This window comes from Tamandua tetradactyla, chromosome 3 (assembly GCF_023851605.1).
Source record: "Tamandua tetradactyla isolate mTamTet1 chromosome 3, mTamTet1.pri, whole genome shotgun sequence".
Taxonomy (NCBI): domain Eukaryota; kingdom Metazoa; phylum Chordata; class Mammalia; order Pilosa; family Myrmecophagidae; genus Tamandua; species Tamandua tetradactyla.
The window spans coordinates 1,713,327-1,729,624 of NC_135329.1; the positions used below are offsets into that span (position 1 = coordinate 1,713,327).

General features: G+C 55.1%; 1 protein-coding gene across 3 annotated transcripts in view; it reads right to left on the bottom strand.

Annotated features, from left to right (window-relative positions):
- The window catches only part of NT5C1B (5'-nucleotidase, cytosolic IB), an 83,611-nt gene that overhangs the window by 15,432 nt on the left and 51,881 nt on the right, over window positions 1–16,298 (bottom strand). The window contains exon 10 of one of the 3 annotated variants that reach the window (XM_077152150.1): window positions 623–946. The exons of 1 other annotated variant lie outside the window; for it this stretch is intronic. In XM_077152150.1, coding sequence (XP_077008265.1) covers window positions 890–946 — 57 coding nt within the window. In that variant the 3' untranslated portion in view covers window positions 623–889. Of the gene's footprint in view, window positions 1–622; window positions 947–6,543; window positions 6,673–16,298 lie in introns of those variants that run through there. One more of the 3 variants, XM_077152149.1, reaches the window with a different exon arrangement.

The window sequence follows — 16,298 nt, forward strand, 5'->3', positions numbered from 1 at the left end:
CCGCTACTGGGGGCGTCAGGTCTGAGAGAGGAGCCTTGGGGGCCCCGCCTGGAGACAGACACCTCCTCACGCAGGTGAAAGCATTGGGGGTCTCTTCAACGTGCCACCCTGAGCTGCTGGGTGGTAGCTGCAGGGGCGCTGCAAAGGGAGAGGGGAGGGCAGTGATTCCTCTCTAGGTGCTGGAGTCCCTCCTTTGCCTCCCCCCTTCCCGTGCCCCCTCCCCAAAACCCTTCGGAGCTGACCACAGAGCTGAGGATGAAGGGACAGTCCCACGGTCCCCCTGTGTCCCGTGCCAGCTCATTCGCCCTGAGGCACCAGGAAACTACCTTTCCCCGGGCCTTGGTGAGGGCCTGGAAAGTTCTCTTCCCGAGGACATGTCAGGGTCCCAAAGTCAACCAACCCAACCCCTAGAACAAGTAGAAACAGGCTGTTCCGGCAACAAAGTCTACTTTAAATTTAACAAGATCATTGTATAAAGTCAGCCTTAATTTTTCCTGCTCCTTACATTATAAAAATAGTTGAAAGCAAACCAGATGCAACTGTGTATTTACACAACTTTAGTCCTTTCCAGAATCTTTAAATATAGAACCGCCTTAAAAAGAATCTTTCTTTTTTTTTGCCCCTGTAAGTTTCTTTGTTTCATGGACATGCATGAAAATAACAAAAATATTTCCGCTCTTTGATAATGCATTCCAACGGAAGAACTGTCAGTGAGAACGGAGGCAGTGGCTTCACTCGGCCTCGCTGGCTGTCCCTCAGCACCTGCGGCATGGCCCCTGTGCCCAACGCCGGGCACAGAGCAGACATGGTCCCTTCTGCAGTTCTCCACGAGGCTGTGGCGAAGGCGTGCTCTCTCTTTTGTCGGACAAAGAGCTCCCCAGGAAACACTCTAAAGCATCTTCCATCCCACTTCCTCGTGACTCACAGCAAAAATTTGTGGGCTGGACTGAGTCCGAAAAAAGAAATAAAATGGGAAGTAAATACATTTGACAATAAATTCTAGATCATAAACCCTGGGATTTTTTTCATAATATATGCACTTCACAATCAGCAGTATTTTTCATTTGACGTGGATTTAAAGGTAGCTCAAAGAAAACACAGGATTAGCTGTAAGGAGGGGGACAGTCCGCATGAGCCAAACTCCCAAATAAACACATCAGGGGCTCGGTCTAAAAAAAGACAGAACACAAATAACCTCGTCTTGAGGGGCCCACAGTTTCGGGTAACTGTTCCGAGGTCATGAACCAATTTGCCAAAAAGAGGTTAACTGCAGTGCAGCCACGCAGCCTCTGGGGACGCGGGCTCGCGCGGGCTGGCGGGCGTCTGTCTGGGAAGTGGCCTCGGGTGGGCACTTCTAAAACGCTCCAGCGTGAGTGCGTGCGTGCCTGGGCAATGCTTCTGGAAGTTGGAGAACACGGGCCCTAGCGAACATGGCTTACACACAAACGACTTCCCCAGATCAGAGAATTAGCCAGAATAAATCTGTTTTGAGAAGACGCGTGAGCTTGGGCAGCTGCTTCCCCTCCCCAGAGTCGGTGTCCTTGCTGTAAAACGAGGAGCTGCTTTCTCAGAGCCCTCCCCAGGCGCAGAGGCCCTTCTGCAGGGGCTCCACCAGGAAGGTCTGAGGAGGAGCACAAAGCCCTGGGCCTCAGGGAGGGGCGTGCACACCCCCTGGGAGCCCAGGGACTGGAGGACGACCCTGCTATAGTATAGCATTCCCAGGCGGAGCCGAACTCTCCTTCTCAGTCCATGTGCTTGCTCCTTGCAGTTTGCACCTCTGGCTTGCTGCCTCATCTGTCCTAACTCAGTGAGTCTCCTGATTCCAATGTGTGCGGAAGTAACACACACACACTGGGGACTCTGTCAGCCCTGCACGTCCATAGGCCCTGCCTCCCCGCGCTCTCTTCCAGCAGGACTGTCTGGGCCAGGAAATGGCCGGTCAAGCCCCCGGGAACCGATGCTCAGGGGTTCCAGGGACACTGGTCTAGCTCGGCGTGAGGTAGGGGTCTGTCTCCCTCGAGACTCAGGCCCAGGAGGAGGGGACGGAAGGCAGGGCCCAGCTCAGAACACAGCAGGGAACAGAGCAGGGGAAAGGACGTGCTGGGCATTCCCCCTCAATGTGACGAGAGTGGGATCCACACGGTGGGGAAGGCCGCTGTGACCGTGGACGACACGGGGTTCGCAGGCCAGGCCTGAGAGGCTGAAGTGACTGTGGGAAGTGGAAGGAGGGGCCTGGGGGCTGGGTCCCTGGGGCGGGGCGGGGGGCTCCTCACAAAGGTGCTGCTTCTGGAAGAAACACTTCTGTCCAGGGGGAGTCCGCTGGGACTAAAGGGCAAACAATTGTCAAATCTCTCCTGCTCTGGTGGCGCTCTGCTGAGCATTTGGGGATCTGGGGCGGCCAGGGGGAGAGGGTGGGAGACGGTCCTTGACAGGAACCGAGTGGGAGGCTCCCGGTGCAGGGAGCCCGGGGGGCCGGGGGGCCGGGGGGCTCGTGCAGTTCCCAGGCTGCTGCTCCCCGGTGACACGGCCTTCTCTGGGGGAGAGCCAGGGTCTTACACTCATTGCTTCCAGATGGGAAGGTTGGACAAGACAGAGAGGCCTTGGCTCTGCGGGCCGGGATGCTGGGGTGCGATATGGATGTGACATATTGAAGTAATCGAGATAGAAGATCTGGCTTTAGCCAAGGCTGTCAGAGAGATACTTTTTAAAACATTACATGGTTTGTAACAAGGTCTTGTGTGCCCTCCCAGAAACCTTGCAGCCTCAGCCTCTGGGAAGGCAGTGGGGGGAAAACTGTGCTTATTTTGCTTGAGTTACTAAACTCCTTTTATATATGAGGAATTTGGCGTCCCCTGGCCGGGGCGGAGCCAGCAAGGCCAACGCACTTGTACTGCGGCTCCTGCTGGCGACTTGCTGCTGCTCCCCTCGAGGCAGGGTCCTAAGGACGCCCCGAATCTGTGGACTAGATCCTTTACGGTCACCCGGGGGCCACGCGCGGGCCACCCTGCTTGGATCGGTCTCAGCTGCCCGCACGCTCCTTAGTGGTGGCTGCCCTTTGCGTCCAGGCCGGGGAGCAGGCAGCAAACGCAGGCGGCGGGGCACACAGCCCAGGTTAGCCGGCGGGGCGCGTGGGCAGAGCAAGAGCGGGTCAGCTTGCCGGGTCCGCTGCGGTGAGCTGGCTTCTGTGGGGTGCTGTGAGTGGCGAGCGGCCCCTTCCTTGGCTGACTTCACACCTGAGAACATGTCAGAGCATCCCCGCGGACAGAGCGTCTGCTTCGCATTTCAAAAGTTGGGAACTGTGAAGCTTGTATTTTGATTAAAATTTGTATTAGCTTTTTTTTTTTTGTCGCCCCCGCCCCCCAACAATGTAATTTCAGGATATTTAATTTCAAGCAATCATCTGAGGGGCAAGGGGGAGGAGGCACTTGATGTGAAACAGCACACGGGGAAAGTCAGCCAAGTTAGGAAACAGAGCAGCGGGGGCTGTGCACATGTGACAGCTGAAACCTCTTTTGTTCTCCCAGGCCATGGCTGAAACCAGAGCCCCACAAGGACAGGAGATTCCGCTCTGGGCTGCGGATCAGCAGGACCAATTGTCCACTGCTCTCCCTGCTGCCTCTGGGCCCCTGGGCAAGTCCCTGGAAGCTTCCCGGCTCTGGTCATCTGGTTGCTGGGGCGGAGGGTGGGGGGGTGGCGAGGGGAGGGGGGATGGGGGCAAATGCCCGCTGCTCCCACAGCCCGCGGGGTCTGGGAGGAAACCAGGGGTCTTCCATAGTTCAGCTACAGTGTCCTGGCTTCAGAGCTCCCCAGCCTTCCCGTGCCGCTGGCTGCACTGCGAGAGAGAAGGGACGTTAGTCAAGTATTAGTCCCTCCCCATTCTTGCTCTCGGGCAGAAGTTACTCATTCAAATGTCCACAGGGCCGGCAGGTGAGGGCAGGGCCCTGGACACAGCAGGTGCACTGTAAATATTTGTTGACTAATTAATGAATCAAAGTGGAGCTGATGAGACAACACGAAGTAGTGTTAGCCACGTCAAACGGAAGGTCTGTGATGTTCAAATGATTGCTTTTTTAAAACACAAATTTATATACCTTAGGGCTCAAGGCTGCCCATGTGAACCTCTGCATCCAAGTTAATACATTTTAGGCCCACTTACAAGACCAGGAAAAGAGGGAAATAAATCTGGTAGATAAGAAGTCCTGAATCTCAGCAGTTCTCTGTGGCTTTAATATCCTGTCTTAGCTCATAAATACAGTTCATTCGCCATTCCACTCCCCTACTCTGCATTACGTACATCTGTCGCTTTGGAAACCACACTTAGAGCTGGTACCAAATGGGTTGCAGGGTCGCAGCAGCATCCTGCCTTGCAGACCTCTGTATGGAGGGCAGAGTCTGCCAAGCTCCAGATCACTCGCTCCTGCCTCGTGCTCATGGGATGCCCCATCAACAGAACCAGGGTGGTCACCATGCAACCAGAGGGAAAGCTGGCCTGATTGTATACCTGGCCAGGGGGCCGCGCTGGTTTCCTAACCTGAGCTTTACACTCCCCCGCCTGTGTGTGAAGACCCACGGGGCAGGGCCCCATGAAAGCAGCACTGAGCCAGCATGAAGAGCCAATCCTGCCCGATTTGGGCGCGGAAGCCGAGGGATGCTCCTCGCACTGCTCCCCCCGGCCCTCAAGTGCTTGGGCCGTCCGTGCAATTCCCTCTGTAGTTGAACCATGTCCTCTGATTATGGAGTCGACCTTTACTTTTTCCTAAGGTCATTTCGGACTCGAGTCAGTGAGTCCCAAGCCCATGTTTGCGGGTCACCTCTGACCCTCCCGGGTGCTCAGCTGCCCCTCGCCTCCATTCCTAGAAGGGACGGAAAGGTGGCCCTTGAGCTGCTTCCTGCACTCGGCCGCCCAAGGCCCCAGCAACGGGGCGTGCTCGCGGTCACCTGCTGTTCGTGTTTCTACCGTCTCTGTGTTCACGGATATGTGGCTGCGGAGTCCTACATCCCTGCAATTTTAGGGAAATGTGCAAAACGACTCCATCCTGGAGTGCGGGGGACGTGCCTTGGATGGCTCACAAGCAGGTGAAGTGGAAGGGATGGTCGGAACAGAGCGAGTGCTCTGCTCTGGCGGACGCAGGTGCTTGGAGGTATGTTTCCAATAAGAGGCGTGGATTTGCACCGCTTAGTGATCAAAGCCAAACTCCTAAGACTGGAATTTGAGGCTCTCCAAGTCTGGCCCTCTCTTTCTTGCCTTATCTTTCTCTCTTCCTCCTGCCCACCCCAGGCCGCAGGCACCTTGGAACAGCCCTTCTGGTACATGTCCAACGGCTGTGCATTTCCAAGCCTTTATAATTATACTTTCTTCCTGTCAGAAATTATTGTTTTCTTGAATGTCTGCCTGCTAAAATCATGACCACTTTGGGGAGAAATGCTTATGCACCCCTCATATTGAAGGGCTGGCAAGTGGGAGAATGTGGAGCTTTCCAGCTTCTTTCTCCATCCTCTACTCGTCCTTCCCTAGGGGAAGGCGGTGACCGAGACACGAGGGACATGGCAGGCTCGGGGCCTCCCCCACACTCCGCAGCTCATTCTTCCCTAGGGGAAGGCGGTGACCGAGACACGAGGGACATGCAGGCTCAGGGCCTCCCCCACACTCCGCAGCTTGTTCTTCCCCAGGGGAAGGCGGTGACCGAGACACGAGGGACATGGCAGGCTCAGGGCCTCCCCCCACACTCCGCAGCTCGTTCTTCCCCAGGGGAAGGCAGTGACCGAGACACGAGGGACATGGCAGGCTCGGGGCCCCCCCCCACACTCCGCAGCTCGTTCTTCCCTAGGGGAAGGCGGTGACCGAGACACGAGGGACATGGCAGGCTCAGGGCCTCCCCCACACTCCGCAGCTCGTTCTTCCCTAGGGGAAGGCGGTGACCGAGACACGAGGGACATGCAGGCTCGGGGCCCCCCCCACACTCCGCAGCTCGTTCTTCCCTAGGGGAAGGCGGTGACCGAGACACGAGGGACATGGCAGGCTCAGGGCCCCCCCCACACTCCGCAGATCGTTCTTCCCCAGGGGAAGGCAGTGACCGAGACACGAGGGACATGGCAGGCTCGGGGCCTCCCCCCACACTCCGCAGATCGTTCTTCCCTAGGGGAAGGCAGTGACCGAGACACGAGGGACATGGCAGGCTCGGGGCCTCCCCCCACACTCCGCAGATCGTTCTTCCCTAGGGGAAGGCGGTGACCGAGACACGAGGGACATGCAGGCTCGGGGCCCCCCCCACACTCCGCAGCTCGTTCTTCCCTAGGGGAAGGCGGTGACCGAGACACGAGGGACATGGCAGGCTCAGGGCTCCCCCCACACTCTGCAGCTTGGAGGGTCCCTCCTGCCTCTCACCTGGCTCCTGCTCCCTGGACAGGACCTGGGCTGTGTTCGGAAGCAGTGATGGGGACAGGTCTCCATGCACAGCTTCCATGGGGCAGGACTGGCAGGAGGGCGGCGGCTGCATGTGGCAGGGTAAGCCCATCTGCTCTGCAGACGCAGCCCTTGCCCCTGGGGTGACCCCAAGTTTAGACTGCAGGGGGGGTTGTGGGTGGGTGGCCCCTGCTCCCCTCTCCATCGCCGGCCGTATGCTGGTGTCTTCTGCTCCTTCTCTGTGCCTCTTGCTTAATTGGCTGTGAGTCCTGAGGGGAGAGTTATTAATTACACCCTCAAATCTCAACATGCACGCACCATCTTCACAGAATCTTCTCCGGTTCCCCCTGCCACAAGCAATCATTCCCTCCCTTTATCTTCTACAGCATTTCCATGGCACTTCATTCATTCACCCTTTTGTTCAACACATATTCACGGGGTGTGAATCACTGGGATTCTCCTGAATTTGGGGTGTGATGGAGGTTTAATTTCGAGTTGTGATTCCTCTCAGACCCAGTCCTTGGCATCGGTGTAGTGGACAAGGGCCCACCTGCAGCGAGGCCCGGGCTGGATTTAGGGTCTGAGTCGAGGCCTCAGAGCCGGCCGGAGCTGCAGAAGGGCCTGGCGTTCCCGGACGCCCAGCCTTGGAGAGTTGATGACATCATCTCCTTTGCGCAGTGAAGATAACTGAGGCTCCCAAATATTTAAAACAAATAAACCAACGAAGCCAAACACAGCAATGAAGGCGTCGGGACTGGCTCGGGCCGCTGGGCAGTAGCTGGCGGAGCCTCAGCCACCACGCTCCCACCTCGTGAGGATCCCCGAGGAGACTCAAGTCGCCCAAGGCGGTCTGAGTGTCCGAGCCGAGAGCTGATGCAGCACGGGCATTCGGGTTGTTGGTGTGCTGAGGATGGCGAGCAGCCCAGAGCCGGGGCCTTGTGCGTTCGGGGGGCACTTCCCGGAAGGGCGGGAGTGACGGGGCTGCAGGTGAGACCTGGCGTCTGCCGGTGGCCAGGGGAGAGCCCAGGAGCAGGCCCTGTGGCAGCAAAGGAGCAGAGGCCAGACCGGCAGGAGCCTCAGAGGGCAGGACACTCCCCAGCCTGGCCTGCTCAGTGAAGGAGGGTTAGGGCAACCTGCTCCATGAAGTGCAATTTTCTCATTTTAAAGAAGACGATAACAGGGTGGCCACTTCCCTCAAAAGGCCACCTGGATTAAAAGCAGAGTTTTGCGTGTGAAAGTCCCACCACAGCACCTGACGGAGCAGAGGCCATGGCTGGGGCGTGAGCTGAGCCGGGGATTGGGCTGAGTGGGGGGTGTGTGTGTCGGGGCGTGAGTACGTGGGGGGAGGGGGGCGGGAGCGTACCTGCAAGGCAGGGGTCCACTGTGAGCCCCAGAGCTCCGGGAGCGCGGCCTGGAGGACTCGGTGTGGCCCCTGGCCAGGTGGATGCGGCTTCTCTGTGGGTGAGAGGCAAGGCAGCCTCCACACCTAAAATTAAAAGCAGCCTCTCCCAGCGCTGGCCTGGGTGCCTGGAATGATCGGCGGGCAGGGGGACAGAATTCTAATTTTAAGAAAGTCGGCTCTTTTCAGTACAACAGCTGGACTGAGGGCGGGGTGGGGGCAGTGTGTGTGAACTGCCCACCCATTTAGCTTTCCAGGAGATCGCCAATGATCCCAAAGAGGTGTGTGTGGGGGTGCGTAGGCATGAGGCCCTGGGGTGTCCGGCTGGAAGCGGGGCAGATGACCCAGCCCTGGGGGAAAAAGCGGCGAGTCATTTTGCGCCGCTGTCCCTCCCACGTTGGTCCGCCTGGGGCCCAATGACAATTCCCTTTGATCCTCGGTTGGGGGGGCAGCTCTGCTCTTCCTGCTTCCCTCAGCTCAGGACCCATTATCTCGTGAACTTTCCCCAGACCTGGGAGATAAGTACTTCCTTATGGTAATGCCTTAGCCTCTTTCTCAGCTCGGGCTGGAGAGAGGTCGGTCCTGGAGAGAGGGAGCCCCCTCTTTCCCCCTCTCTGGACTCAGGCAGGTGCAAATCCTAAAGCGGATCGTGCAGGTAGGCACCGAGCATTCCTAGACTCCAGGTAGGAGTGACACTGGGAGAAGGAGCAGGGCATGGGTAGGGAGAACTGTGAAGTTTATGCTCAACCTGGGGGCACGGGGTGGGTGTCCTGGGTAGGCAGCCAGCGGCCATTTTCCTGTGTCCATCAAGAAAGATGGGGTTCCTGAAATAATCTTCACTTTACACATAAGGAAACTGAGGCCCAAGGTGGGAACTCGATAATTAAGCAAGGGGAGGGGATGTGGGGGGGAGCAGAGCCCCAGGTCCACATGCCCCGTCCCGCTGCCCACCACGCCCCCCCCTCCTGGGTCCTGCTGCCTGGCCCAGGGCGCTGTGAGAGCCTGGCTGGACGCGGGACTCGCTGCCAAGTTTGGGAACCACATGGAATTATCACCACCTGCCATGCCGCTGCCGTGTCCACCAGCGGTCACCACCTAATCGGGCACCCGGACTTGAGCCTGACCGTGGTCCTGGGCACCCTGCAGCCTTCGGCCCGGCCCCAGGCCTGGGCGAGGGGGAAGGGGGTGCTGGCTGCGCAGACCCCCAAGCCTCTGCCCTGCGTGAGGGTCTGCACGCCCTCAGGGGCGCCCAGCTCCACATCCTCGCGTCGTCAAAGCGCCGGGAGATGCGCGGCCACGGGGATGGACACTCGCGGGAGCCTGGAGGCTAGGGCTGGGGCTGGGGGGCCGGGGGGCCGGGGGGCGGGGAGCTGGGGCCGGGGGTCGGGGACTGGGGTACCGAGGGGCCGGGCGCCAGGGGGCACCCACTCTGCACCGAGCCTGGATCCGCGGTACCTCCAGCGGTGCACACGGGGTCGGCGGCGTCTACGCAGGGGATTTATTATGGGGTACTTGGCACAGTTACAAGTTTGAATAATTGAAAGCCACTTTTGTCACAGGCTGCAGAGTAAAGAAGAGAGGATCCATTTTTGAAGCTTATAAATCTGTGAACGCTGCTAAAGAAAACTAACTTTGCTTTTGCTTTCAAACTTACTTTTGAAGCAATAAATACATAAGATGTAAATAAACGTGGGGAATTTAGAGACGCTTGTTTAATGCTTTCTCTTTTCTCACGGTTATCTCTAATGTGTTCCTAAATCACCTGCTGTACGTTATCCTGGCAGATACTTGGTTGTCTTCATAGTATTATATCACTTCTAACTCTGTTTTCTTATTTTTTTATTCTCAGGAATGTTTTTGACCAAATGTCTTATCCCCACCACTTAATCCACCTTTGGATGCCACTGATATAAGATGTAGGAAAAAGGCTTAAATTCTAAGAATTTCACTTGAGTGGCGAAAGAAATGACAGCAAAAGTGCACCCCTGCCGGCAGACATCAGTCAGCATGGGCGAGGAATCTGTGCATGGGAAGGAATGAAATGCTGTCTCCAGGGCAGTACTGAAAACAGAGTTTACCTCTAATTCCGCTCTGCTGATCATTATAGGACTCTCATTATTCCTATACATTTTGGAGATTTGGATTATTTCAAATTCTGAGCACTTTATGTACTATTTTTTAGATTCATCTAAAATTCCACTCTATTATATATGTTTGGTTTATACAATGTAAAGTCTCAGAGGAAAGGGTGGGGGAAATATTAGAATCAGAATATACAATAACAGCTTTATCTTCTGGACAATTTCATCCATGATTTGGCCAGCCACGTAGCTCTGCAAGGTACACCATTTTTACATTCTGAGTGGATTTCACATTTCCTCTTTAATCACTGCCGAGAAGGCACAGTGTTTGCATGTCGATGCTTACAGTTTTATTAAGGTATCACGATACAATGGCGCTGGTATCCTTATACCCAAAACCCAGGGAGTACTGTCTCCTGACCCTGGGCCTCCAGTCTCTCCAGAATTGTGGCCCCTGTGTCTGGGCTGCCCGGGCACCTGTGGAAATTCTGACTTCACTGTTTGGATGCCCAGCAGCTTAGGGCTGTCCTTAGCAACTTCCCTTGGGCAGGCTTGCGGCCCTCCCTGCCCCAGGAGTTGGCGAAAGCACCCACTGAAAAGGCTGTTCAGAGGACCGTGTATACGCCTCGGCCGCACGAGTCTTGGCTGCCTCAGCAGCTCTCTGCAACCTCCAAGCAGATCTTTTATTTTATTGGACCTGCTTTTCTGTGTTCTCAGCTAGGGCACAATTCCACAGCTTCTGCAACCACTGCATCATGATCAGAAGTGGAAGTCAACCTGTTTTTGAGATTTGTATATATAGCTCCTAGTCATTGGTTTTAACAGATGAGTAGAATTTACGTATTGGTAGGCTGTATTTGTTTATAGATGGATATTTAGGTGTGTAACAATTTGTCACTGTTGAAAGCAATACCGTGATGAATTTTCTTGCACATATTTTCTGCTGTCCATGCTTGAGGGTTCCTCTAGAATATACATCTTGGAGGAGAATTACAAATCCAGAGAGGATGCTCATTTTTATGTCACTATTTATTGCCAAAATTGTTTCCAAAAGTAGATGAAACACTCTACACATTCACCAGCATTGTGTGAGCGATTGTGTTTACCTCTAGCTAGGATAGTATTTGGTTGTGAGACTTTAAATTTTGTCCATCAAATGGGAGTGAATCTGTATCTTCTTGTTTTCGCTGTTAGTGCTGCTCTCGAGTACGTGCATTTCAGGGCGCCTCCTTTAGGAACTCTGCTACCTCTGGCAATGCCTGGCCGCATCTCTGTTCTTCATTTTCGTTGGGTTTGTGCTTCCTGCCTGTGGTAAATAAGGACCTGGCAGTGGGTGAGATGGACTCTTCCTATTTTCATGGTGCTAGTACAGGGAAGCAGTGCATCACGAAGCAAAGGCAAAATTAGTAAACCAATTTCAGATCATAAGAAGTGCCATAAAAATAAAATAGGAAAATGAGGCAGAGAGTGGAAGAGTGAGAGCATGGAAGCTGTGGCTATAGAACGAGGGGCTGGTGGGTTGTCAGAGCCTCCAGCTGTGGCTTCTTCAAGATGGGGGAGCACCCCGTGGTGTCCAGCTCTTCCTTTGCTCTACGCTCAGCCTCCCCGGCCAGGGACCCTGGGGAGCCTGCTGTCCTGGGCTCCAGCAGGGCCGTGGTCATCTCTGGCCTGAGCCTGAGCTGTGGCAGCGTTGCTACGGCTTGCTGACCCGGTGGAGGAGGTTTTGCGCACGCATCCGGGCAGGGGAATCAGCAAAAGCAGCAGCCTGGTCTTCACGGAATAGCCCATGCACTCTGGAGAGCGTCCTGGTTAAGAGAGTGACCTCTGGAGTCACACAGCCCAAGTCTTGTCTTGCTTCCACCACCCTGTGACCTCGGAGAGAGTGACCTGAGCTCTCAGACCTCCGCTGCTTCTTGTGTGAAATAGACATCATGTCTGTAGTAAGCAGGTCTCAGATGCTCTCTGCCTCCGGGCATTCACACCCTCGTGTGACTCCCTCCCCTGGAGTGTGGACTAGACTTAGCAACTTGCTTCTAATGTGCAGAGTATGGCAAAAATATTGGCATGTCACTTCCAGGTTCTAAACAACTCTCCTTCCTCTGAGAACCTCCCACGGATTTTGGAGACGGCTGTACACAGGGTGTCCCCTCCACCCCTACCCTTTGCCCTCCCCACCCCATCAACTCTAAACCCTCAAGAATAGGGTGTGGGGCCCTCCTGGCCTCCGGGGACAGGTCAGGCACGAAGCTCTACCTTCAATGAAGTGTCATCTCATCTCGGGCACACATATAAGTGAAGGTCATTTCCTCGCCTGCTAAAGGAGGAAAGCAGCCGAACCTGCCCACATTGCTGGGGAGGTGACGTGAGGTCACGCCTTCCAGCCCTGAGAAGGTGGCCTGGCGACACCAACCCTCAGAGGACCTTGGCCCCTGGCCAGCCACCTTGCCCTTGTGTCCTTCCAGCCCCGGCAGCGCCTGCAGGGCCTCCACCCGTGCCCATCAGCCTTACCTAGGGGCCCCTCTGATAGCAACACTGACCTTCTCGCCATCACCTCCCACCACCTGCCGGTGGGCTCTTCCCAGCTGCCTCCCTGGACCGAATGGTCGTGAGTGTGGGCGCCACTCCCGTGTGGTGCATGGCAGGGGCTGGGGGCAGCTTCGGGACGTCTGCAGGTCTCAGGTAGCGCGTGGGAACCATTGAGTTGGCGAAGCTGGGATGGGAGTCCACGTGAAGTCCTTGCTAGCGGGGGGGGGGGGGGGTAACCGTGGACAGCTCGGCTCCCGGGCGGCGCTGTCACAAGGCTAGGAAGCGAGTTTATTAGACCTGGAGCTTCAGAAACTCCAAAGCCTCTGTGCGATGCTTTGCTTTGCGGCTCTGAGACTCCCACGTGCGTGCAGACTGCACCCACCGTACAACCCGCAGGGCGTCCACGCCTGTTGCGTCAGACGGTCTCCAAAGTGAGGCTGGGAGACACCCGGGGACCATCGACCAGAGAAGGAGGACACCTTGCCCAGGATCATAAAGCCGAGAAGGGACAAGACTGGGCTTGAATTCAGGACTTTCAAATCTAATGTTGATAGGAGTTGATACTCGGGGCTCCCGCCGTGCCAAGCCCTGCGTCCCCTGCGCTCACCTGCTGATTCCGCTCACACGCGTCGCCCACACTGACAGGACACACTGAGAAGGAGAAGGCCACTGGCCCCGGCACGCGGCTGACAGCAGAGCTGAGACTGCAGCCTGGTCTCGGGCATGGAGCCTTGAACGTGCCCCCTGCACCCCCCGCCACCGCCGCCCCTCCCCCCGCCGGGGCACTCACTGCAGCCCCACGACCTCCGGGGCCCCACCCAGCGAGCAGCCGGCCTGCCGAGGGCCAGCGATGGGCCCGAGGGAAGGAATGAAACGTTTTACAATAACTGCACGTCAATCTGGAGGTGGGAATGTGACATGGGAGCAGGCTTCGTTTTCCACAGGACTCGGCTGTGCAGGACAGGGTTGGGCAATCTTCAGAAGTCTAGTGATTTATCTAGTCCTAATGAGCTGAACTTAAAAACCTCATTTGGATGTAGAGGAGACCAGGAAGAAACGTCTGTATGGAAAATCAGCAGGGTTCATGGCAGAGCCTCCCGCCCGTTCCTCCCCAGCTGCGCGCCCCAGCCCGGGCCCCACCTCCAGGCCGTCCCCACTCGCTCCGAGCTTGCTGGAGGGGGCCGGGCTTGCCACCCCCAGGTCTAGCTGCAGGTTCCCTCGCCGTGCTGTGGGTCACAGGGTGCCAGGGCCAGAGTTCAGCTGCGTGGTGTCCCAGAGAGTGGAGGTTCTCTCAGGCAGAACCCCTGCCTGGCTCGAACCCGCCTCGGTTTCCTCAGCAGAACTGACATCTTCACGAGGGTCCCAGGCCCTCCCTGAGCTGCCCACAGCCTCTGGCCCTTCTCCTCACCCGCTGCTCTGGCTCCCTCTGCTTGCACGCCCTGTCCTTGCTGCTGACCCTTCAAGGTGAGCCCCACCTCTGGCCCTCTCCCTGGATGTGACCTTGGTCTCCTCCAGCCTTCTGCGAAGGTAACTCACCTCCTGCCACAGCAACCCTGGGAACCTATTTAAAATGCCCCCACCCTGGTAGCGCAGAGCACCCTCCCCCCGTGCTTACCTGCGTGCCCCTTAGTACCTAGCTTATGCATTCAGTTTACTTGCAGTGACGTCCTCCCTGGCAGAAATCAGGCTCCCTAAGGATGGGGTCCGTGTTTGGGTCCCGATACATCCAGGACTTCCCCAGTGCGTCGTGTGGGGGAGTTTCTCATTTAATTATTGTTGACTGAGTTCATGAATAAATAATGTGTGCACACCACTTCACCTCTGTGCATGCCGGTTTTCTCCTCTCTGCACAGGAGTTCCAACAGCCCTGCCATGGCAGCTGCCACTGCCCACCTGGCACCTGCACCCCCTCCATACCTGCTAGCACAGCACCCATCTGCAGAGAAATGAAACCCAAAGTTTTTCCCTGGAGCAGCTAAGTGAGGGCCCACAGATGCTTAGAGAGGAAGCCACTGGACTCAGAAGCTGGAAGCAGCAGAAACAGGAACAGGGACCAACAGACACCAGCCACATATTTTCCCATATGACAGGCATCGGTCTTTCTTGAGCCAAGGTATGACTTCCTGGATGCCTTAGTTTAGACATTTTTATGACCTCAGATCTGTAAACTTGTAACTTAGTAAATCCCCCTTATAAAAGTCAACCAACTCCCAGTATATTGCACTCTGGCAGCTTTAGCAAACCGAAACGATCCTTGAGATTAGATCCACATGTTTGGGGAAAAGGACCCTCCAGATGAGCCTAAGCTGGAAGAGCCATGGGGACTGCAAGCCGTCGGTGGCATCTTGCAAACATACGAAGGCAGCTTACCCAAGGGTGAAGCCAAACAGAGGCAGTGGCCTTAAGAAAGAGCAGGCGGTACACTCTTTCCATTAGTAGCAGCTGGCTGAGAGAGAGCTGAAGGAAAAAAAATCCTGAGACTGGACCAGGGAGGGACTGAGGAGCAGAAAGAAGGAGTCCCTCTGTTTGGAATGCTATCCGTTCTTGAATTTTTCCTTGGCAAACTCCTGTTCATCCTTCAAAACTATTCAAGGGTTTCTCCCTTCTCTAGCTTTCCCAGTTAAATTGACCACATTCCCTCATGCCCTGTAGTATCAAAACTCATCATTACAAACTGCAGTTTTATGTTTATGCATTTTCAGCAAACTGAGTTCCTTGAGGTGCTTAGTAAATATTTCATGAACAAAAGAATGGAAGAATGAATGAGGGAGTGAAGAAATGCATTGCTTCCATGTAAGATGGTCCCTTCAGTGGTCCACTGTGTGCACACTCTTGGCCCCTCCTCCCTTGGTAGGTCTGGGTAGACCCCAGTGCATGAGCTTAAGTCTTCCAGGGAAATGATTCTATCTGAGATTTTAGGAGTTCCTTTGAGGTGATATTGGGTGGGAGGGAAATGCCTACATTTGAATGGTCAAGAATCAGATTATTTATTTTAATTCCGCTTAAGTCTTACAAGTCTTTACTCTCTAACATTCTTCTCATATCCAATAAATTACCAAGAGTGGTCCATTATCTTTGTAAAGCCAATATAATTCCTTTCAACTCCTGCAAGGCTAGCATAAATTCTGACCAGCTCTTGCTTGAACTAGAATACCAATCTCCTAAATGGCTTGTCTGTCACCACCTTTCCCCATTTGCATATCCTCTCTTCCTTATGATAGTAATAGATCTAAAATTCACAGCCAGCCATGCTATTTATCTGCTAGAGTCCTAATGACTCTCTACTGCTTAAAAAAGTAGATCTACTTTCCATTCCTTGACCATCATTCAGAACTTCAGGACAGTTGTCCCGTCTGCCTCTCCAGACTCCTCTTCATTCTCCACCCTCTGGCACACCAGAGTCAAGAGTCAAGGCTTGGCTGGATCTTTTCCCATTGGCTGTGGTTCCTTCTCTCCCTCTCCTCTGATAGACTCGTGCTTCATAGGTCAACTCAGATGCTGCCCCAAAGTGTTTCCAATGACCAACCTCTGCTGCCCTTTGAAGTCTTAATCATCTCCTCTGTCACTTAGTGTTGCAGCATCTTTTGTTTGCATCTTTCATCCCTACTAAACTGTGCATACACTGATGGGAAAAACGTGGTCTTGATTATTATATCAGCAGCACACAGCATAGTACCTAGAATATAATAATGCTCAAAAACAGTTATCTGAATTTTTCTGGATGCCTAATACATGCCAGACCTAGAGACACATAGGGATCGAGAGACAGACTCGAACCGTGACTCTTACAGGCCTGGGCTAAGGACTGGGTGGGGGTGGGGTGGGAAGGCTTCCAGGAGAGCTGGCGTGTCACCGACTCTTGTCAGAGGGGCAGTTAATTTGGGGAGTG